This window comes from Aulostomus chinensis, chromosome 19, assembly GCF_037954235.1.
Source record: "Aulostomus chinensis isolate RoL2024-O1b breed Wild chromosome 19, RoL_Achi_v1.0, whole genome shotgun sequence".
Lineage (NCBI taxonomy): Eukaryota > Metazoa > Chordata > Actinopteri > Syngnathiformes > Aulostomidae > Aulostomus > Aulostomus chinensis.
Window position 1 is genome coordinate 12,195,613 of NC_141338.1, and position 24,297 is coordinate 12,219,909.

Consider the following 24,297-nt stretch of genomic DNA (forward strand, 5'->3'; position numbering starts at 1 on the left):
AGTCAGCTAATCTTTTTCATCAGCTTATTTACGGCTAACAAGTGTTCTGCCTCTTTGGAAATGTCGATACAATCCAGACCAAACGCATTACTGAAAGGTAATAATAGTTTATTCAAATGTTTAAGAAGATACAGTATGTATAGATTTACTGATTCAAACATCCTGCATTTTGTTGAGAACCTCTCATGCTGACAATACAATGCGTGTTCATGTTGGCATGCATTTAGAGGGAAAAAAAAGAAAGTATTAATAAAATTAATTTCAGTCCAGAATGCAAAATCATGCAATCAATATATGTTTGAAACTAAGCTTGTTCCTTTTTATAAGAATTGTCAAAGACTGTATTGAAATAAATTGAGTTTCAATATTGTTGGTGTGAAATATTTAGCGTATAACTTTATTTTAACTTGTACTGTCACACTGCATTCACACGCAAATGTCCTTCACTGCACTCCTGCAGGTCCTGCATGGAATCACTTTAGTATCTTTATTGCGCAATCAAATGATGTCCGCAATCAAATGTGTGTATTTAAGAGCAAAACTATTTCACAGGAAGATTTTTTTTTTCTGCAAGAAAAGAAATTCAATGTTCTTTTCAGAAATCTGGAGGTTTTGCCCATAGTTGTGCTCTCTGGAACCAACGCTGAGACGAGGTTAGCATGAGACTTCTTAGCTCATGAGCAAAGAAAAACCCTCGCTTCCATGAACAGAACTTTCACACGTGCCGGCAAAACTTTAGGAATCACACCAATACATTTTTAATTGCAAATGTATTTGCAAAAAACCCCCAGTTTTCTGAATAACTATGTCTTCCGTTTGACTGCACAATTATAATACTAGAGTAATTCCACATCTGCGAAGGGCAAAATATATTTACATCAATGAAAAAGTGCTGATGGCCTTACAGTTTCAATCTTAAATAACAGTAATCTCCAGCAATTTACAGTATGTTGGAATAAATATCACAGTATAACACAAACTGAGGCATGATCAACTGAACTGTGAAATAAAAAATATGTTGGGGGAGGGAGGATCTTTAAAAGTACAATAGTTTTAAGGAAATCTAAAGCTAGAGGGCCGGTATTTCTGTTATCAGGGGAAGAAAAAAAAACATGAAGGTAAGAAAAACAGTACGTAGCAAATAGTGTGAACCACACACAGCCACCTAGTGTGTACACTGTTTGGTACAATGTGACAGGGGTGTACCATTGCACTAAACATAGAGATAGAGAGAGAGAGAGAGATAGAGAGAGAGAGAGACATATCATATGCATAGTACTAGTCTTAAAAAACTGACATACTGGACATACAATTCAGAGTGACATGCAAGTAGTAAGTAAAAAAACACAAGTGCTCACACACATACAAGTGCTGAAGTAATCAGTGTGTGGAAGCAGTCAATATTCTATAAATCAGACATCCAGTGACTTCATCTATGCTAATATCTTGGAGACAAAAAAACGAATGAAGGGAAAGTAAATAGAAAAAAGTGAAGAGTGCTGAATAATTTGCTGCTTTGGGATTGTATCAAATCAAACATTAAAACAAATACACAAAAAACACACACACAAATACTTCAAAATTTGTTAGAAATATTTGCAGAGTGGCCTCGTCTTCCCAAAGATGGCACTTTTTTAATTCAAAAGTCCTATAGATAATTCATGCATAGATTTGTACAAAAAGCCCACAGCTGCACTATGCTTCCATCTCTAACCAAACAAATAGTTTAAAGGTTTGCTTTTCTTTAAATTACTAACAAAATTATATGGAATTTAAATTTTTGGTGTCTTGAAAATGTGCAGTCTTAAAATAATACCAGTGCCATTTCAAAAAAGAAGAGGAGACAAATAAGACAGATAACATTCACAATTTTAGCTTGAGGTTCAATAGTCATCACTCTACGTACAAACTTTCACACCGAGGAAACGAACACAGGACATAACTAAACACTCTGTTCCTCCTCACTGCCACATCACATGATCCTGTATCATCCACATTATTGGACGGTGCTGATTTAAACAATAAAAATACTTCTGACAATGGTCGCAGAGCCATTTCCATCCCAAACTTTCACCTTTCCTTAAATTCAGTTGGTGGATCAATGCCTGAATTTATTTGAGCATACACATAAAAATTATTCACTGAACACAGACTCACCAGAAGCACTAGCTTTGTAAGAGAGGGATTTTCTATGATACCTTGAATGCAGTCATGAAGAACTGTATGATTGTTCACTAAGCACTACATCAACTGTTTTTTTTTTTTTAAAAAGCTTTCTCATAGTAAACGGGAGACTTTATGAAAAGGTCTGCGGTAAGATTGAAAAAAAAAAAAAGAATCACTATGAGCATGTAAATGTTTATAAATAGCTTATATTTGCATTGGGAACACATGCATTCAATGAAGTAAACATTTGATTTCCCCTTTCATTACTCCAGGAAAACAGTACAGATTCTTCCCTCTACAATAGCTGATAAAACTGGCCCCTGTTGCTCTGAAGCAGAGTGAACCGACAATCATTGTCGAGAGACCTGCTGGAGTCAAAGTGAAGACTGAGAATCTCCCTGACTTACAGCACCACCACGTCCTGCTCCCTCGTCCTGTATACCTGAAAGAATTGTCCAGAAAAGACAAGGGGCTAAACTACAATGAAACACAAAACTGTACAGTTGAAGCCTGAGAAAGAGCATGCTAGGAATATAAACGCATGCAAGAGAAGAGGAGGGGTGTATGTTGGGTAATACGGGCTGAAGACAGATGAAAGATTCAGGAGGATCCTCTCCTGGAAGGTTCCCACGTCACAGTTAGAAGTTCCACAACCCCAGACTGAGCCTTGTAAGAAGAGGGGATAGAACAAAAGCTTTAAAATGCTCGTCAAAGTGCCTTAGATCTTTACTTCCTCTGTGTGTTCGCCACACTTGTCCACCTCCCAGGAAATGTTCGTAGGTGTCGGCTGACAGTTCAAAACTGTGAGTAAAGGGGTGTCATGCTGTGTGGTGGCAGGCAGGCTGGCAGGCAGATGCCAGCGTGCATAATAAACCCTCTGCATCAGGAAAGAGCCTCATCCTCTCCCACGTAGGGCAGTTCCATACTCCTCATGCCATCACCAGCCTGCTGTTTCCTGAGTGACACAGCAGCCATGCAGCATTAGTTAAAACACTGCTGACAATCTCTCCACAGAGTAATGAGCTGCTCTTAGTTCAGATTAGGAAGTGAAGAACATTAAACTGTGACATGAAGTGAGAAGAGGACTAATGTTCAGTTCTTGATGTATGTCTTTATTCCTGATTGACTACCTGGATCAAACTGATCACAAATCAATATCTAAAGGAATAAATATGTGGATCCATCTGTGATGTTCGTGGGTCACCCAGCATACGGCTGGATAAAGAGGATGTGGATTATACTGGAAGATGCGCTTGAGAGTTTGTAAACTGTCGTTTTCGAACAGTTTTGCTTGTTGTTTGTAATGGGGACACCATCAGCTGCAGGCTAAACACACAAGGCTGAATTTCTGCATTTTGGAGCCATAAAGAAGTGACGCAGCAGTAAAAAAAAAAAAAGTCCTTGTGCATTTAATAAACCTTTGTGTGAGTACTCATAAATGTAATGGCTGCATTACTGCATTACATGTACTGTAATGTATGAAAGATATACTTTTTCAGGGAAATATTGCTTCAAGGGCATTCTGTCTTCCCAAAAAAGGACAGACACTCATAGATTCTTTCATTACATCAATGTGATCTTTCTTTTTTATGGTTCAGCTTCACTGACAGAACCAGGGACCAGAACCAGAACCAGACCTGGGAATTTAGCTACTTTGGCACCACCTTTGCTCTCTTCACCTTCCTGAATTTTCCATCATTCAAACATTGCGAAAAGTACCTAAAAGGCTGAGTCAGTACAAAAAAGTGATGTGAAAAGCTAGCAGACCACTAACTACTCATAAAGGACTGCCACTAAGTTAAAACACAAAGCCCAATAGTGACCACACATTTTTCAAGTCACTACAATTAATGGTAGCCCACAGAGCACCATAGTCAACCGAAGACGTACAGACATTCCTCCCCACATGAGCTTCACTGTGCAGTGGAGAATGAATCCCTGATACCTTCAGTGAGTAGAGCTCATCGTGTAGACACTCTTTTACGTTTAATTAGACATTTACTATTCTGGCAAATGTGTCTACTTTAGTAAAGAGTCTGCAGTATATGATAATCCTTACGCAAGCATATGTCCTAAACTGCTGCGGTCCTCTTTACGGCCCCAATCAAAAGGGTTCCCAAAGGAACGCTTCCTCAACATGGTTCTCACCAGGATCTGCAAAAGGAATAAACAATAATAGCAAAGTAAAGACCAAACCTTTGTTGTGTTCTAAAAAGGGGGAATTCACAACTCAAATAACAAACCAAAGGAACATTACTTTGCCTTTTTAAAATACTCAAACTTGACTTTTAGAAAAAGAAACGTGTATTGCTAGTAACAAATCATTCATTCTCGTCTACATCTGACAGTGTTTTCATGCCTCGGTGTCGTTAATTCACTAAATGGCAGCAGAAGGAAAAAGTAAACAGGCACGTCTGTGAAGAACGTCTCACAAAGCCCACATACACACATATTTGGTAACACACGCACCACTGTCGCCAGGCTTGGGATGTGTTTGACGGAATTCTCCACTTCTTCTTCTGTCACTTCAATGAGCATACAACAGTTGTCGTCCTCTGGAGGAAGGGGCTCCGCGCCGTGCCTCGTCACCCATGGGTGCACCTAGATATACAGTAAGCATGAGAAGAACAAAGGAATATTACAGTAATCACCTTAATGAAGTACTTACTAAATGAGAAAGTTAAAAAAAAAATCTGCTTTTTAAAAGCTCTGAATTTTAAAAGTTTTTTTTTCTTAAAACCCAAAAATATTGCACCACAACTGCTGTGTAATTTCCTTATCGCTATGAGAACTTTAAGATCCATTTACAACCTTCTACTCTATAAAGTTTGGTTTACCGACTCTTTGTCATATCAAATATATGACAGGGAGAAGTGAAGTGTGATTACCTTAATCTGTGGAATAGATATTCTGGTTTCTGGATTCTTGTCCAGCATTCTCAGCAACAAATCTTTGAGATCATCTGATATGTCAGCACTGTTGAGACAGCAAGAATCACAGCGACAGATTCTAACTATAACTTCTTTTTTTTTTTCTAAAGTCAAGTTTTTATCGGATGAAGCAGAGTACAACTGACTCTTCAGGTAACTCCACTGGTTGTGTCTTGATCTTCTGATGAAGACTGAGGATGCGCTCATCCATAAATGGACACTGTGAAACAAAGAAATACATTTCAGTCTTGATGTCAGCTGAAGATCAGCAGATGCTCATTCAGCACGAACAGAGGAGGAAAAAGCAAAGACTCACCACTCCAAAGACAAAGCAGTAAAGCGTCACTCCCATGGCCCAAACATCCAAAGCCTACAGGAGAAAATGTTGAATGAAATGGAAGAGAACTTTTTCAACAAATAACTTCTGCTGGGGCCACTGACGCAACAATTTCTTTATTTAACCAGATGAGGAGATTTCTGTACTGGAGGGAATCATCTGCAGGGGGCGCTAGTTAACTAAATGTTCCTTCACCTTCCCAGAGAAGTTCTTTCTGGTCTCTGACAGCGTTTCAGGGGCCAGGAAAGCAGGCGTTCCCACTGTGCTCGTCAGGAGGGCGTCAGTCCCCTCAAACTGGTTACTGACTCCAAAGTCTGCAATCTTGATGTGTCCATCTTCTGCCACCAACAGGTTAGAGGGTTTAATATCTCTGTGGATGATCCTCTGATAATGTACTGTTGAAACAGAAAAATAGCTCACTTTTTACATATTCATAATTCAAGTATCAATGTATTCCATTGTATATACATTCTCACTAAACTCAAACAATTCTGAAATAAGAAGGAGGGTTTAAATAAAAATGTTAACTTCTGAAGATTTGAATATTTTGGTGAATTAAATTTAGGCAAAGTAGTGCATTGTTTGAGAGAACACATCAGCATCTGCTGCCACCAATACAAATCAATAGAGCAGCTGCAGATATGTGAAAACTATGTTTGTGGTACTTTTCTTTTTGAAATGTGTTTCTCAACCCAACTTCCTACTCTATCAGGGGAAGACATCACTTTTTGGGAAACAATCTTATTTTCATCCTCCCCAGAGCTAGACAAGAGGACAGATACCAGTCTCTCCTCTCTGTGTGAATTATAGACCCTCAGAGACCAGATGAGCCCTAGTTAGCTCAACACAATGAATGGTAGTGGGTGGGAAGTGTTAGCAAAACTATAAGTATCTTGGTTTATCCAGATGTAATCAACCTTTCTTTAAAAGTCAGGCATGATCAATAACAGCAGTTGCTCTTCTAGTTGTCAAAAAATGTCTGTTTTGTCTGTAATGTTGAAGGAGCTGTGAGGAACCACAGAACCCAGTCAGGAGAGTAATTCTGGCTACTTACCTGATTCAAACGTTAATCTATCTACTAGTGGATGTTACTTTAAACCTTAACTTCATGAATTATGCAAAGACAGTTTCTGGAGAAAAGTGTTTCTGATGATTTTAAATTGAAGTATGCTAACCTGCCCATTGCCTACTAGTTATTGTGCTAAGCTAGCTAATGGTCATCTGGTCTCTGGTTATCCATCTTCCTGTCTAGCACTCACTGTAAGGGAAGCAGGCCTGTTCCTTTAAGACAGGTTCCCTTTTTCTTCAGTTAGGATTACTTTTAATGTCGTGACAATTTTAGCGTTCTTGCTGCAGAGCCCTCCCTCTCCTTCTCTCTGTGCTGGTCTCCAAGACGACACTTATTGCAACAACCTCCTCTCCTGTGCTGAAATGCATTAAGAGCCACTGAGCCAACTGAAATGAGCTTTGTGGGTGGCTTGAGTCAAGAACAGCGCAGAGGAGGGTTTGGGGAAATGGGAGAACTGTAGAACAGATCCACATACACAAGAGCCTCAAAATGACGTAAGAAATTATGTTTGCATAGAATAAACCTTCATCTCAGTTAGGGACGGATGGTCGGAGACTATTAAAGGCATAAAACTACATGCATTGGAAGATATCATTGTTCACTGAGTTGCTTTGGAGATTTGAAATAAGACAGTTTCATTTTCAAGTGTCTGCGTTCCAAGTGTCTATCATTTTCTGAGGTACAAAGCATGACCTCACGAGACTGGATGACTGAAAAGTTTCTGCCTTTAAGATTTAGTAAAATAAAAATTGAGGTAGTAATAATTACTACTTGTAAGAGTCCGTTTTGAGATGTGTAACTTCTCTTTCCGGGGGTTGGCCTCATATAGATAAGTGACAAATTACAAAGTGACAGACACAAAAAATGCTACAACGCAGCCACACACTCAGAGAAAAGATAGCAACATGTTTGGAATACTCACAATACTCGATTCCCCTGAGCAGATCCTGGAAGTAAAAGCGAGCCTGGTCCTCGCTGAACGATTTATCAGTTGGCACCTCCATCACAGCCCTGAATACACAAGAGTGCATTAACAGGTACACACACACACACACACACACACACACACACACACATACACAATTAGCAATCATAACTAATGAGACTGAGCTGATTCCAGTGGTGCAATCATTACTATGAAAGAGGCTTAGCTTACCCTTGCTTGACAAGCTCAAACACTGTGACAGAAATACAGATGAGATTAGTGATGAAAGCTTTTCAGTTAGTAAAACACAAACTAAAAATCAATAAGTCCAAATTGAGTTTGTCCTTTTGTCCTTCCTTGTGTGTATGTTTGTGTATGCGTGTATCTGGCCACAACTTACCCATGTACAGATGGTCCTCGCTGGGGTCATCCAAAACCTGGCACCAAATGACAGAGAGATGAGATGAGTGTGCACACACACACACACACACACACTAGATTGTCATATTTTGTACACAAACAGAAATACAGCTTCAGTGTGCAATTATTAAACTGAGGGAACTGCACAGCCTGTGATCTTGACATGAGCTGCACAATTTAAATTTCAACTGTTACAATTGCAGAAACTGACGCACACAAACACAATGTTTGTTAAATGCTAATTATGAGCCAAAATACCTTTTAAAATGAAATATGACATGTCCTGACCACACATCACATTCTACAAACTTAAGAAAACATCTTTGTTCGATTCAGATCCCCACAAGAATCACACCATAATCTTTATGATGGGTTCTCCGATGAAAATGAAAATAAAGACGTAAAAATGGATATTTTCTCTTAATAATCCAAATCAAAAAGGAAATTGCAATATCATTCAAAATAATCACTTGGAGATATTTTCTTTCCCCAAATCATACAGCCCCAGTAAGTTATCCGCACATTACAACTCAGGTTTCTTTAAAAGAACCTGGGAGTTTTCAGGTATTCTAAACTGTAAATGTGAAAACTATAATCACTCTTAGGTCCTGTGCACACCTGGTTCTAACATCTGTCCTGATGTTTACAATTGGCTTTGAAATGCGTCTCCACGAGTCTCACCTCCCAGTGTGGTATGCAGCTAACACATACAAGACATCCGTTTGCAGTGTGAAGTTTATGGTAAATACCAGCGGCACACACACGTTGCTCAGAAAGCAGAGATCAAATCTGTTTATTTATTGCTGAAGATCGTGTAGATCCACTAATCCAATCATAACTATCACTGACATTTTAACACTAAAGGAATGACCATCTTGTTTTGAAAGATGTCTGATGAGTGAGTGGAGTGGGTGAGAGACATCAGCTGATGGTTGAGACACCTTAGCTCTTTCACAAGAGAGTGAGTGGTGCAGCCAGCAAAAATTCCCATGTTTGTCAGTTGGAGATCAAAAGCAGAAGTGATGGAAAGAAAAGAAATCACAATGATCCAGAACAGGTGTGTTTATCCACACGCTCCTGACAAACCAACCAATCAAAGATGTTTGTTGCAGCCACAATAATCTCTGGGATTTTGTCACATGATCAGACGTAATACTACATGCTGGCGTTTGGGTGATCAGCAATGGTATTTCCACTGGAACCTAGGACATGGTTTGATGAGGTGGACCTATAGTGTGGCCCAGGGTGCATTTAAGGACACATTCGCATTCCCACAGTGGCCCAGGCCACTTCTGAGCGTGGTGTCAGTAATCAGATCTCAGGTCACACTGACTGTGTATTCACATTAAGGCAGACCACTTGTGATTGGAAAAGTTCTCGGGAAAGATCCTAATACCAGGTGTGCACATGGCCTCAAAGTGTTTTTTTATGGTCATCTTTCTTGCCTTCCATGACACGAGTAGACTTCACTCTAAATGGTTTCATTAGCAATTTTACACTCATCTCTCTTGCCCTTTGTGACAGCCATCATTGTTTTTACACTTTATGTCTTACATCCCAAAACTACATTAAAAGTTCTGACAGTTTTCACCTCTACAAGTTTCACTACATTAGGATGGTCCAACTTTTTCAGGATGGCAATCTCTTGGTAAACACGCTCGAGGGGTCCTTTGGGCTGCAGGGGGCCCTCAGGAGCTGCTCTGGCCCCACGGGGAGGAGGCCTACCTGATGGCGGAAAAAGAACGGCAGGTAAGAGGAGGGCCAGCCTGGGACAAAGAGTGGGTGTGTTATGCAGTGACTACATAGATCTGGAGTGTTATAAGAGACTGTGCTCTCTGCTGTGTTAGCCATCTGCCCCTGGATGCAGACTTACGTGGAAATCCTGCCTGCCTCATCAGCCTCTTTTTGGACAACACCTTCATCGCCTACAGGAGAGAAAGAGAGAGGGAGGGGGTCAGGGAGGGAGGGAGAGCCAAGTGGGCAAGAGATTCAAAGAACAGATGAACAGAGAGGTGGACAAAAAAGAAGACTTAGATGGAGGAAAGTAAGATGATGCATATCTGACTGTGCACCCACTCACACGCCCACAAAAATACCAGCAGCACCTTTAAAAATCATCCTCTCACCTTGTTTTTTTGATCATCCGTTGTATATTTGTGATAACCAACACTCACCAGAAACATCAGCACAAAAGATTGTAATAGCTGAGCTTACAAAAGACAACAGTGGCTCAAAAAAAAAAAGTTTATGTATAAATACTTGAGAAAACATTGCGAAAAATCTGAAATGTAGGAGTTTTTGTCAAATTGAATAGGTTTCAACAATACACATGCAACACATGTATGAAAAATATAACCAACAGCTGCATGAAATTGACCTTCTTCAACACTGCCTAAGCTGTGAAAATACACATTCAGCTTCTAAACTTTACTGCACAGACTTTCAAACGGCTAATCACTAACCACTTCTGTTTGACTTCCAGATCCGTTCCAGGTACCAGCGTGGCTGGCTGTAAGCGTTCACGTCCATTGATTATGAAAGTAAAGGTAGTTTCCAGGTCTGAAAAGTCAAGAAATGTTCAAGCGCCTTCAACCTGCAAGTGTCTCTAATGGCCAGCAGGTGGCGACTCCACTGGCTGCAAAAAAGAAGTCAGTCTGTCATGGATCTCATACATGGGTGTTTCAACATGGGGAGCCAGAAAGCCCCAGAAATGTTTCTAACCTGGCATCCAGGTTTATGGACTCAATCTCTTTTTTCAGGTCTCGTTCAATGTCACTCTTTTTGTCATTATGGTCCCATTTAGAGTAAAACTGCCAGAGTAGGGAGTATCTAGAGATGGGATATCAGATCAGGAATATCAGAGTCAATGACAACTGTGACGTTATTCATCTGTCAGCTGAATTTAAGCCCCGGTTGGAAATCAGAATGGTTCTACCATCCAGATTTCACATCGTCATCATTTATGCTGAAACATGAAACTAACTTAACATGATATGATGCACATCACGAACCAATAAATACAGTTCAAATACATTTTTCCAGAATACGTTCAAATTTACTTCTGCGCATAGTTTTGCCTCTCTTTGGTGAAAAGAAGTGTTGATACAGTAACCTTTCACATTATGCCTACAAAAACAACAATAAAAAGAAATCAGAGCACTGGTATAGGAACCAGTATCATCAGATGTGCAGTGGAATGGGACAAACATTGAAAAAAAAAAGTCAATTGGTGCAGCTCTAGGAGTAAAGACATCCCTAGTCAAAGACAAGTCACTACCATGGTAACCAGTGTCTTAACTCCGGTTCCAAAAAACACTCCTGGAGTTCAGAGGCCAAAAAGTGGCCTCATGATGGAAATCAGAATAGAAGAATAGAATAGAATGCCTTTATTGTCATTATACCAGGTACAATGAGATGCAACGCTGCTCCTTGGGATGTGCACATATAAATAGAAAAATATACCTAGACACATATTTACACTACTATACCTACTATAGGACTAATCAGCACAGTCCCTGTTGTGTTATCACACGTTACAGTGAAACTATGATCTGGAATCGAGGAAAGCAGATGATTCCACATAAAAGATGTGGGGGGAAAAGGCATTAGAACACACAGGGGAAAGACAAGACTGGATTAGGGCTGCAAATAACATTCTCCCATGATCACGTTTTAGTTGTACTGAAGAGCTGATGAGCTGGCCTGCGGTGCTCTCAGTGGATGAAGAATATCAGCTACAACCCTGCTGTACATTTAGTTTATTGTTTTGTCATGGCTCTGGCTGTGGTTGTAAATTATCAAAATGATTTAAATACAAAGTAATCTTACAATGGTACTAATGGTGGAAATTGGTACCCCAGATGGTCCATTTTCACATTTAGCTAAACAACTGCCACCCATGGAGGCTGTTCTGAACAGAGATTTATGGGAAATGTTTCTGTTAGAGGGAAGAGACTTTTTAATGGCTTCAATGCCCTCGGTTATTATGACAATGATATAATCACTGAATGTGACATGTGGGCTTTGTCACTTGGGAACATTATCAAAATAAATCCCCCCAGTCATTGTCAGTCAGTGTCATGCTGCTCAGTGCAGCAATAACAATCACGAGCAGCAAACAGTGAAGCTTGAGCTGATGCGTTATTAGAGTTGTCAGTGAGGCATGATTAACCAGACATTTTCACATGTGGAGCTTTACACCAAAGTGCAGCAGTAAATGGGACAAGTAAGCTTGATTATATTTGAGGTTTGTGTGTGTGTGTGTGTGTGTGTGTGTGTGTGTGTAAGTGAAGGTAGGGAAAGGGAGACGAGGTTAAGGGTTGAAAAAAATCACATCTGTGTCCGCATGTGTGTGCGTGTGTGTATACAGTGGGGCAAAAAAGTATTTGTCAGCCACCGGTTCTGCAAGTTTTCCCACTTAAAAAAGATGAGAGAGGTCTATAATGTTCATCATTGGTACACTTCAACTGTGAGAGACAGAATGTAAAAAAAGTTCCAGGAAATCACATTGTATGATTTTCAAAGAATTTATTTGTATAATGGTGCAGAGAGTAAGTATTTAGCACCCACAAACAAGCAGGAATTCTGGCCCTCACAGACCTGTTACTTCTTCATTAAGAAGCTCTTCTATCCTCCACTTGTTACCTGTATTAATGGCGCCTGTTTGAACTTGTTACTGTATAAAAGACACCTGTCCACACCCTTAAACGGTCAGACCGCAACCTCTCCACCATGGCCAAGACCAAAGAGCTGTCTAAGGACACCAGGGACAAGATTGTACACCTGCACAAGACTAGGATGAGCCAATCTACAGTAGGCAAGCAGCTTGGTGAGAAGAGATCAACCGTTGGAGCAACTATTGGAAAATGGAATAAATACAAGAGCGCTGTCAATCTCCCTCCACCTGGGACTCCATGAAAGATCTCACCTCATGGGGTACAAATGATCTTGAGAATGGTGAGGAAACAGCCCAGAACTACACAGGGGGGTGGTCAGTGACCTGAAGAGAGCTGGGACCACAGTAACAAAGGTTACTATTAGTAACACTACAACGTCATGGACTAAAATCTTGCAGTGCTCAAAAGGTCCCCTGCTTAAACTAGCACATGTCCAGGCTTGTCTAAAGTTTGCCAGAGACCATCTGGATGATCCAGAGGAGGATTGGGAGAATGTCATGTGGTCAGATGAGACCAAAATGAAACTCCATGGTATGAACGCCACTCGCCGTGTTTGGAAGGGGAAGAATACTGAGTTTCATCCCAAGAACACCATACCCACTGTGAAGCATGGGGGTGGAAACATTATGATTTGGGGCTACTTTTCTGCAAAGGGGAAAGGACGACTGATCCATATTAAAGAAAGGATGAATGCGGGCATGTATCATGAGATTTTGGGCAAACACCTCCTTCCATCAGTGAGAGCACTGAGGATGAAACGTGGCTGGATCTTCCAGCATGACAATGATCCTAAACACACAGCCCAGGCAACCAAGTGGCAACGTTAAAAAGCATTTCAAGGTTCTGGAATGGCCAAGCCAGTCTCCGGACCTCAATCCAATGGAGAATCTGTGGAGGGAGTTGAAAGTCCGTGCTGCCCAGTGACAGCCCCAAAACATCACAGCTCTTGAGAAGATCTGCATGGAAGAATGGGCCAAACTACCAGCTACAGTGAGTGCAGACCTGGTGAAGACCTACAAGAAACGTTTGACCTCTGTCATTGTCAACCAGGGTTACACTGCAAAGTACTGAGGTGAACCTTTTGATATTGATCAAATACTTATTTTCAGTACCATCATACAAAAAGTCTTTGAAATCATACAATGTGATCTCCTGGATTTTTTTTTTTTTTTAACATTCTATCTCTCACAGTTAAAGCGTACCAATGATGAACATTATAGACCTCTCATCTTTAAGTGGGACAACTTGCAGAATCGGTGGCTGCCAAATACTTTTTTGCCCCACTGTATGTAGTACTCACATAGTATGTGTTGTCATCTTCATTGTAAGCCAGCTTGACAACACCATAGGAGCCCTTGTGTGGGAATAAGTTAAAACAGAGAGAATAAGAACCATTAAATTGAGACTGAGCAGCTGTCAATTCTTCATGTGGAATAAGATGTGAAAAATATCCCACTCTGTACAAACAGGATACATAAATACACATAGGAACTGATGCACAAACACATGCACACAAGGGAAGTGAGTGGGCTGACAGTGTACACAGAGAGAGTACCAGCTGCTTCAAAGTAAGAACAGAGAAATTCAAATCATCTCTCCCTTTCATTTTTGATTTCAGGCTAATTAAGGAAACGGGGATCTGGTTTATGTTATCAAGCTCCCCTGCCCACACACAGGAAATTCAGCATTTAAAAAAAAAAGAAAAAAAAAGGCCCAATTACTCGCCCATGTGCACACATATTCATGCAGAGAGAGAGGGAGAGATTGGTGCCTGCTGGGTGAGCAGATTGGAGAGACAGCACATACACTCTTCCTACAGTCCCAGAGTTGATTGGACAACAAGAGTCTCTCCAGCAATCCTGAGAGGCTCTAATTGTCCCACATTAACACGTCTACCTACATGCAAAACACACACAGACACGCATATCTGAAATGAATTCAGTCACGTACGTGCAAACCGTCTCTTTTAGACGGACAGACACACACACACACACACACACACACAAAGCCTCACACAACCCTTGGAGAGCACTATTTATACCAGCCTCTCATCCATTTTCCAACTCTCCCATGGCCTGGTAGTTTACTCAGAGTTTGGGAAATGAGGACAGCCGGGAAAGAGGATATAAGAGACTGTTACTGTGTGTCCTTGATGATGTACTTGACAGACGTGCAGTAGGCGGAAAGGGAGAGGAAAATGGAAGCATCAGTGAATGGGAGCAATCAGTGAGTTTTCTCTGATGGTACCTTTCCAATCTCATCTTTCAGCTTGTATTGGTTGAGTTGAACACAGTCCTTGAACATCAGGGAGAAAAAGAGAACAGAGCAGAGCAGAAAATAGATTCTTTTCAAATGAGATCACATCAGATATTTGAGCAGTTAAGATACCCTAGATAGGTCATGACTGTTCTTACAAAATCAGCTTTTGCTAAGGTCACAAAATGAAATCCTGTCTAATAAATTTCCTTTTAGATGATTTATCCTTTTGCCACAATACAAAAGCTCACCAAGTGGTGTGTTTTGTCCCCCTTACCGCGCAGTTCAATTAGTCATTTAAAGATTGATGATTCATACAATTCCAACAACCATGAGGAGCTTGACTGCCTAAACCTGCCTTTTGTAAAAGACAGACTTATAAATGTGTTTGTTTCTAAACTGGATGATCCAATCCAAGCAAAAAAATACTAACTAAAATACTGTCAACATTCTCTGCATGCTCAGAAAGTGGAGTGACAGGTTTGAATTTTTAAGAAAAGTGCAGAGTGAGATGGTGAGATGACATTAAAATGGAACTTAGAGGTCTAGAAACCAGCAGCAAATATGACAAAAACCACGAGAAATTGTCAAACTGGTTAATATTTACGTACATTACAATTCACAGATACGATATTTCATTTGCGAAACTGAAAATGAAGCCTGATTTTTACACACTGTTCAACATCTACAGGGTTCTGCATCTATGCATCACAGGGATCTCAGCTATTATCTACATCTACAGAGACTGTACATCCTTACCTTTGTATCTGCAAAGCTCACTCTTTGTGTTCTGTGTGCGGCTGCTTTAAGACAAATGCAAATGCTGTTCTACTTACTTCCAGGTTAAGTGCAATATTTTGATAACTAACAGATGCTTCTGTAGGAGCCTGGCTCTGCTAGGACATTCTAATATTAGGGGGAAACACTGAAAGGATGTAAACAGCATGTATGAAGCTTATTTCTTGGTCATCTGACATATAATTGACAAAACAGACAGGGTTTTGGAAAATAGCGTATAAGACCTGGTTAGTAAGCAGTTTCATATAGACGTTTGAGGGGGCTTCGGTTCATTCACCATACCTGGAGATCAGTGATGGAGACACTGTGGGATTCCACAGTGGGCCGGCGGGGCAAGCGTGGAGAGGAGTGGGGTGATGTGATGGGGGAGTAGGGTAATGAGGGGTAAATATAACGCCCATTGAGTCCCGGAGAGCTGCAGGGGGATGTTGCAGAGGGTGAGCGCTCTTGCAGTGATAGTTTCCTGTCTGACAGGTTTAGTCTTCCCCTTTGCTCCTGGCTCTCTGGTCGCAAAGCCTCTGGCCGGCCAACTGTGTGGGACAGCAGGTCGCAGGATGGCGTACGGAATGGTGCAGCCACAGAGGAAGCTGGATTGGGTGTTTCAGAACTGTCCATTTCTTCTACCTGAAATTTGATTCATTTATATAATCTGAAAATGTCTTTATAAATGTATGGGAAGGGATAAAGCGCTGATGTGGCAACAGCACGGCAGCTCGAACTATACTCTTAACTGTTTTACCCATTGAGCATAATTAATATTGTGTAAAAACACATCACACATACATCCAATTCTTCATCCCTATGCACCTGCCTGCTACGTATGTTGACTCACTTTGGTTAAAATCAAAGTAATCAGTGTTTTCTCTGACAAGTTGTACTATATTTGTACGTGCGGGAATGAGACTGCTCGCTTTCTGTGTTACTGTAAATTACAGATCAGCATGAGCACGGCTGAGTCAATGGAGGGCCATTACAAGTGTTTACAGATGGATTCCAACAAATATGTCCAGCTGCAGTACAGTAGATGAAGTATGGTTTAGTTTGTTGCTCCTTCTGACTGGTGTAGTTACATCACTGCGCCACAGATCTATGGGGGCGCTACAGGTCATCAGTGCAGAGTCATGAAGACATTCCATCAAGAATATTCATACCAGTATTTTTTCTATACCTTCCATACCAGCCCTGACTGGTAACAGGGCTGCACAGTCTGGGAGAAATATCTCATTGTGATGATTTTGATTGATATTGTGATTGTGATATGATTAGAGGGAACGTTAATTCATACAGTGGTGTTCTCATTTTCATTGGAAAAAAAAAACATTCAAGTGATAACTGATTTTTGTGGGGGTCTGTATCAAAGCAAGATGTTTTTTTTAGAATATGATGTGTAACATGAAATCTCTGCAACACCCAAATATTTAATTTAAAATAGCATTTGTCACACAATTAGCCTTTAACAAAATCTGGACCTTCGTGTGATCTGAAAATTTTAGCAAGACAGTGTGATTTGCCAGTAGTTCTGATAAATTATGCAACCCTAAATACAATACAAAAAGATAAAAGATGGAAAAAACAGAAAAACTTTTTTGTTGGCTGTTATTGTGAAATGTGTTAATGTCATTCATTTTCATCATTTTTACGGAAAGAAAACTAATTCTCTATATAAAAGCTACATGGGAATGTTTCTTACCTCTTCCTCCTCTCCAGGCGCTCTGCTGGGTTCGTACTCTGTGACTACAATGAGGGACTCCATGGGGTCCGGGGAGGGTGTCTCAGAGTGGGTGTTCAAAGGTGGAGCAGGACAGCTGCACAGCAGATCAGGTAGGGGTTGTGACGGCTGCGCTGAGGGTGCATGACTGCTGCAAGAGGCAGGTGGCTCAGCAGAGGGCCAGGGGCTTACATGACAAGGAAACATGGTGCCTCTTCACAAACACTGTCGACCACTGCTCCATCAGATGGGAACCTCGGTGGGGAACGCTGCCTAAAAGCAAAACGCAGAGGAAGAAAATCTATGCATCCTTTTATGGTAATCATACAGTTTCATCAGCATGTCGATACCTGACAGGTGAGTGATGGATGAGAAGCGCTTGTCAACATTAACATATTTGTGGCAAAAAGAAAATGTGGTAGAAAGAAGCCTTTTGTGTGGATACAACCATTTAAAAAAAAGGGAGCTGTTCCAAAGTGCATCTGTAATACAAGCTTCAACAAAAGCAGTAAAACAAATAAAGAGTATCAGTATTTTCAGCTGCATTGCCCAGGCTAAGAGGAACCTCTCGCTCTGTACCTCTGTTTAACATGTCTGACCATTTCTTCACTCACTTCCTTGTGTCTCTTTCTAAATTTCACACTTCTGTATGATGCACTCTCAGCAGCCCTGCGCAGGCTGGCTTCTTAATTTTAGCTGCTTCCATTATACAAACCCAAAACACAATCTGCTTTGCAATGGGAGATTATACCAAATACATTCTGCACTGCAGTAAGCTTTTGTCTAGACATCGCTCCCCTTTGTCTGTTGTAAAAAGCCATCTTCCCGACTATGCGATTATATATGCAAGCTGTGATCCAGTCTCACAGGTGCTGCGAGACAATGGCATAAATCAGACACCTCACACATCTCAGTAGGTGTGGGTGTATCCGTCTTTTCTATCATAATCTGCCTCAAGCACAACAACTGTCAAAGTTACATTTACCATGACAGGATCAGCTCTGCTACATATTTTTCTCCACTTTTAAGAAGCTTCTTTCTCTCAGCTGACAATTATGGATCCTTCTTTACTGAGGCGGTGGTTGACATTGATGGCTAATTAACATTTAAACTGCAGCAGTGGAACTCCTGAAGTTAGGCCACTCAAATATATGCTCCACAGCTGTCTTCTTTTGAGCCATCTCACATAGAATCATTCAAGCTTTAGGGTTTACTCTCAAAAATGATTACAGAGAGGCGGTGCATGCAGAATTCCACTAGTCACAAACAACTCTCACCTCCACTGGCTCTCTGTCTCTGAATTCTCACAGGTTTTTGAACCATTTGGTTCACTACAGACTGTCTGTTAATGATGAATAGCCTTAGTGTTATTTGGAGGCACAGAATCTCAATTGTAATTCAGCAGGAAGAGTTGCCTTGCCCATTTGGGTCAGCACAACCCAGCTGACTTCATAAATAAATAAAAAAAACCACTAGAAAACCTTCCTCTTCCAACAGCACTTTCTCACCTTTGTTGAAGGGTCAATAAAAGTGCTACATGTCTATGCTTCACTTTACAACTTTTGGGGATTTGAATCCATCAGAATATGGAACCCAGTGTTGCAGCACTTGTTCTTAAAAGCTTGTCCTTGATCTCCTCTGGCTTCGACTGTGTCTCATTTGTGCATTTCATTTGACAAACGCATGAATGATTTAGGATGCTCCGATCAGGATTTTAGAGCAAATCATAAAAATCACAAGAGGCAGTACAACAATTGTTTAGTCTCTATGTATTTAATAATTTCTAACAACAGTAACAGAGGCCTCGATTATTAATAATGTGCAGAGAAAATGCAGCATTAGGGCCATTTGCTCACTCAACAACATTCCTGACACGTCACTGCTCTGCCTCGTCTCAGGGATTATGGGCTAGTGAGCAAAAAATCCTAATGCTACATCCATGGGACGCATTTTGATTCCAATGCCAATATGTCTTGGAAACATATATGTGCTTAGTAGGCTTTGAACTTGCATGACTGTGTAGGCCTGACAGATTTACATCTCTCTGGCTCCGCCTCTGTCAAACAATCTCTCATGCAGGATTTGTCATAACCACCCGTCAAGCACTAAATGCTAGCAGACATTCCATTTGGCAAGTAGATCTCAGAAAGCTATAAGTCAAATTGCCATTACTAAAATAGTGATGTAATAAAAATAAACCTACTGGCCATTGCATTTTGATGTCATGAAGTCATAATGCTCTGTTTGATTTCTGGGTGGCACTGAAAGAAGTGATGGTACTGTAAGTATTGGACAGGCAAGACAATAAGAGACAACAGCCAGTAAAATGGCAGCAAAAAGTGCAGGTGCACCAACAGGTTTGCTTGTACATTTTGAGGCAAACAAAACTACCGGTAAACAAAAATAAAATTACGCAGAGCAATTGTGTCTGAGTTGGCGTTCTGGAGAGACTGTGCGTAACTCAAGATGCTGATCTGGCAGGATGGCAGTGCTGATGTGGTCTGGAATAAAACTGCAAGACTTCTGGTCAATATCCACCACTTAACATGGACCTGTGTGTACAGTTTAGGCTTTTTGTTGGCAAATAAATGTTTTGTTGGCACTTTGTTTAAGGCCAACGCATTCCATTTAGCAGGCAAGTATGTCTCTGAAGGTGAACAACCACATTTGAAAGTAAATTTTTGTAACAAAATAGTAAAAACTCTCCTGAGGGAGTCTGTCTGTTTTTGGTATCATTTATGAGTGACCCTCTCTGTGTGTCAAAGAGAGAGAGAGAGAGAGACAGACAGACACACACACACAACTGTATATATCGAAACCTTGTCTGCCACACACACTTCACCTATTAGGAAATGTGTCCCTCTTGAGATGAAAGAATAAATTAGTGTGGCCACAGACTTCAGTGGAGAGAAGTTTGCTGGACATCGGACTCAACCACTTTCAGATGACAGAAGAGCTTCTTTTTTAGGAACTATTAAGTGTGTGCTGCCATGTTGATATCGTTCCAGTGGGAAGGGCGTTACTATGAACTACAGTTGCCTGAACAGCCCAGGGAAGTGGTGGTGGTTCCTTTTTTTATGATTACCAAAGTCTCCTAGACCATAAATTTGAATTAAATGACAAAAATTATTAATCATAGCCTCTTGTCTAAGCAGGAACCCGCCCTGTCCAAATCCAGTATCATCAAAAAAAAAAGGGGGAAAAAAGAAGGCAGAATTCACTAATTCAGACTGGAACTAGTTGTTAACACCTTTAATGCACACAAGAAAAATGCATATTTATAAGGCTGTTGTGGATCCATCTGCTTTAAGTGCTAATTAATGCATCCAAACATGTCTAGTACAACAAAAAAAACTTCATCTCTTAAGTGGACAAATTTGATGTGTCTTTGAAAATCAGTAGTTCAGTCTGCTTTTGATGTCAGTAATTATTATCTGTAAACAATATCACTAAAACCTTTTTGCATAATTTCAAGTGGACAATTTGCATCTACAAGTCAACTCTGTTTATTATTTTCTCATCATCTATCTATCTGAGAGAGGAGAGAGAGAGAGGGAAATAAAGGGAGGGAGAAAGAGATTCCCGATCTCCACTTCCGTCACGGTTTTTGACAGGATTGTGGCACTCAATCACAGCGTGGGAGCTGAGTAAACCTCACACAGACACAGCACAACAAAAGAAAGCCAAGAAGGAAAAACAAGGCAGTTGGATCTCAAGCCAAGTTCAGAATGAGAGCTGTGTGTGTGGGAAGAGACACCCACTCCAGGTGACTTCTCTATCTCCTTCAGCTGCCTATTCATAGGGATGAAAACTCACAAATGAAAGACAGAAGCAGCCTTTGCATTATCAATGCTGGTCATCTCTGGCACAGATCAAATATTCTCCTTCTGTCCAACGTATCTAACATGTCTGAGACTCTGATTAGTTTCCAGCTCTCTTGGATGAGGTATCATTGTTTTGATGTACTATAAAAAGAAGCTCTTGAATTCCTATTTGACATCGAACACAGGAGGCCACTGCCGAATAGTGAACGCTGGTTAAGTGCCTCAGCCTCAAAGGAATCCACTTGTGGTGATAAATATTGTTAGAACCCTGCATGAAACTCAGTGTGTCGACTCTGACTCATCATATTCAGGCAAGAGAGTCAAGTTCCCAGTTTGATGTATGTCGATCTCAGACAAATGATGAAGTCCACAGTTAAGCCAGTGTCCTTTCATATAAAGAGCTTTCAGCTCACTCTTTGCTACTCCTGGCACCATAAGCTCCTGATTCAGTGCAGTATTTATACTTTGGTAGGGATTCAATCAAATGGCATTCTAAACACTTCCTGTTGCACTGTAAGCCAAAAGCAAAACAACTTTTGTTTTGCTTTACATGTAAAAGAAATATTTCATCATTATACCTGTCAATTATTTCCTTTTTCAGTCTGGTGGGCCATATCAAACCTTACGGCGGACCAAATTTGGACCACAGGCCCCAATTTGGGCAGCCCTAATATAAATGCTTGGACAAAATGAGTGCAGCCACTGAAAACTGCACATGGCACAACTGTGAGCCTGAACCTGTTAACATCTCTCACATATGATCTTTGCAAAATCCAAGACTGCAAATAAAAGTGGCTGGTAAAGGAAATAACAAATACACTGGATACTTTTGTAGTAACCGGCTGCAATCGATCATCACCCTGGAGCTTGAAAGACCTCAACTAACAAGAATTGAAACAAGACACCTAAAAAAACTGATGGATGATAGAATACTTTGATACTCTTGCCACTATTCTCAACATTCATGATCTTTTATAGTAAAAGAAATTCATTACCATAGTGAACACCTGGCACGATTTCACTAATCTGCCTAGCTGTTTTACAGTTGTGTTTTTGTTATTTCATATTCTTTAAATCATCTATTGATATCAACTCCGACTGAACGCAAACACCACTCAAGTGCAAAACAACATTTTGCTTGCTGCCAAAAAGGAAAAAAAAAAAATCCTAGAGGAAACATACTAATCAGCCTTCCTGCCCCAGTGGTCTGTAGCAAAGATGGTCAAGATGATGGATGGCTGGAAAGCTGGCTGCAGCCCTAAACTTCCCTGATCCTCTGTGATCCCCCTGTGATCCCAGCAGCTCGATGAAGAACAAGCCGATAGATTTGAGCCTCCTGAAACACCAACAGATGCTGCCCAGCTCCAGATGCTGTACTGTGCCTCTTATCTTAACAAAAGTCACATGATCTGACCTTCACTATCGGGGCAGAAAGGGCGGGGAGAGAGGAATTATCAGAGCTTGTGGGGGTCCAAGTCATGTACAGCATTAATAGCAACACAGACAGTGTCCTACAGACATACACAAGTACAACCCGGGCCATCTGGAGCAGAGGAGGATCCCCCGGCTTCATTAAAAGATCAACAGGCCAACCAAGACAACTATCTGTGGAGCCATGGAAGAGATAAGCTCCTGTAAAAGGAGGGATGAGCATCCTTGACTAACTTAACTATAGCGTTGTTACACAGCTGACTATTACAGGGAACGTGAGATATTTTATTGGCAGCCATTATGCTAAGCTAAGTGTTGTCTTGAATCTCTGTCTCAAGAATGTTTTCACATTTCAACACTTTGACAACAGAAAAGTGTTCAGCTGTACCAAGTTTATTTAATTTGCTGACAAAACGGTGATAAATCATCCAACAAATATCATACAGTCTAAGATGTCAATTGATAATATACACTAGTCTGAACATCCCTGCAATAAATCCCTCCTTGTAATACTAAAATTCAATTTGATATGATGACGAATTGCTTGAGACAAGAAGCCACAAATTTTGAAAAATGATTTTTTTTTTGAGAAATTGGACAAATCAAGTACTTGTTTAACAGAATGTCTAAGTACACTTGTAGATTGGGCAAACCATTATTAGACTAGCTCAAGCAGGAGTGTTAAGTTTTAAATAAAATAATGACATCCATTGCCCTATTTGCAGTAGGGACTACTTGGAAAGTATTTCCTCCATTTAATCACATTAATTGGATACTTTTTCACTGGACTTTTGCAACAAAAAAAAAAATTATAACAAGTCCAATTACATTCAAGCTTTAAAAACAAAACCGCTCAGCAAATGTAGCAGTGCTGTTAAACGCTGATGCAATCAAACCAATTAGCACAAGACTCGTTTGTTATGTTGCCTATGTTGTTTCAAAAATAGAAATCATGAAAACATGTTATGTCTCGCGTTTCCCCCTTCAGGAATATCTGACACTTACACTGTTAAAATTTTGCACTGACTGTTAACATTTAAGTGACCCTTGTTATCCACACATCACACCCTCCCGGGGACAACCCGCCGTCTAAGGTCCCACCAGGCTAACTTAGCTCGGATCTCTGACATCTCGCCAGCTCGGCTAACGTTAGCAGCTGTCGAGATACAGATGTTGGTAGGCAGGAGTCAAAGATGCTAGTGCGGCTGTGAAAGCTCCAAATTCTGCCCGTTAACAAGCCCCCGAAAGGAAACAAAGGTCAAGTCCCTGCTGTAAAAGACTACCACCTTACCTTGACGTGTTTTTAGCCTCCAGGAGTGTGAGGCTCCCCGTCTTGCTCCTTCAGCCGCGGTGGGAGCTCGACAGCTAGCTAGCTGTTTGTGAAACGGAGATAATGTGACGGAGCAATCCAGCCGAGCTCACTGGTTTGGGGCTTCACGTAGAGGAAGAGTTCCGAAAACGAGCCGTGCGGTCCCTTCATTGAATCAGATAAATGTTTACGGGCAACCAACATCCACAGAGCAAAGTCTGCCTTCTATCCCAATTTTCCTTTCTCTTATGACCTAAATAAAACATTTGGCTCCCGTAAATTTCAAATACTTTGTGGCCGCCTGGCTCCCTCTTGTGGTTGGTTCGAGAGTTGCAGGAGGAGCTTCAGGCAAATATTACCTTTTGTAGATTTAAATTTTTTTTTTCCAAAAATCAGTTCAACAGCCGTGTTTAATGTAAATTTGTGACATTTTAAGAGGGAGTTTGGA

The 24,297-nt window shown here is 40.7% G+C and overlaps 1 protein-coding gene across 3 annotated transcripts; it reads right to left on the reverse strand.

The window, feature by feature from the left end:
* Nucleotides 1-91: 91 nt before the first annotated feature.
* camkk2 (calcium/calmodulin-dependent protein kinase kinase 2) lies at nucleotides 92-24,134 on the reverse strand. Of its 3 annotated transcripts, XM_086186750.1 has the most exons (18): nucleotides 23,832-24,134; nucleotides 17,478-17,558; nucleotides 17,268-17,382; nucleotides 15,860-16,201; nucleotides 14,771-14,818; nucleotides 13,824-13,877; nucleotides 9,721-9,772; nucleotides 9,439-9,572; nucleotides 7,828-7,864; nucleotides 7,659-7,680; nucleotides 7,425-7,513; nucleotides 5,629-5,828; nucleotides 5,413-5,466; nucleotides 5,243-5,316; nucleotides 5,055-5,142; nucleotides 4,636-4,767; nucleotides 4,226-4,320; nucleotides 92-2,608 (listed from the first exon to the last, which is right to left on the reverse strand). In XM_086186750.1, the coding sequence occupies exons 3-18, from the start codon at nucleotides 17,328-17,330 to the stop codon at nucleotides 2,398-2,400; spliced, it is 1,695 nt and encodes a 564-aa protein (XP_086042876.1). In that variant the 5' UTR covers nucleotides 17,331-17,382; nucleotides 17,478-17,558; nucleotides 23,832-24,134; the 3' UTR covers nucleotides 92-2,397. The 3 variants fall into 3 exon arrangements, with proteins under 3 accessions (XP_086042876.1, XP_086042874.1, XP_086042875.1); XM_086186748.1 differs by having other exon boundaries at nucleotides 17,268-17,558; XM_086186749.1 differs by having other exon boundaries at nucleotides 2,461-3,121; nucleotides 17,268-17,558.
* Nucleotides 24,135-24,297: the final 163 nt, after the last annotated feature.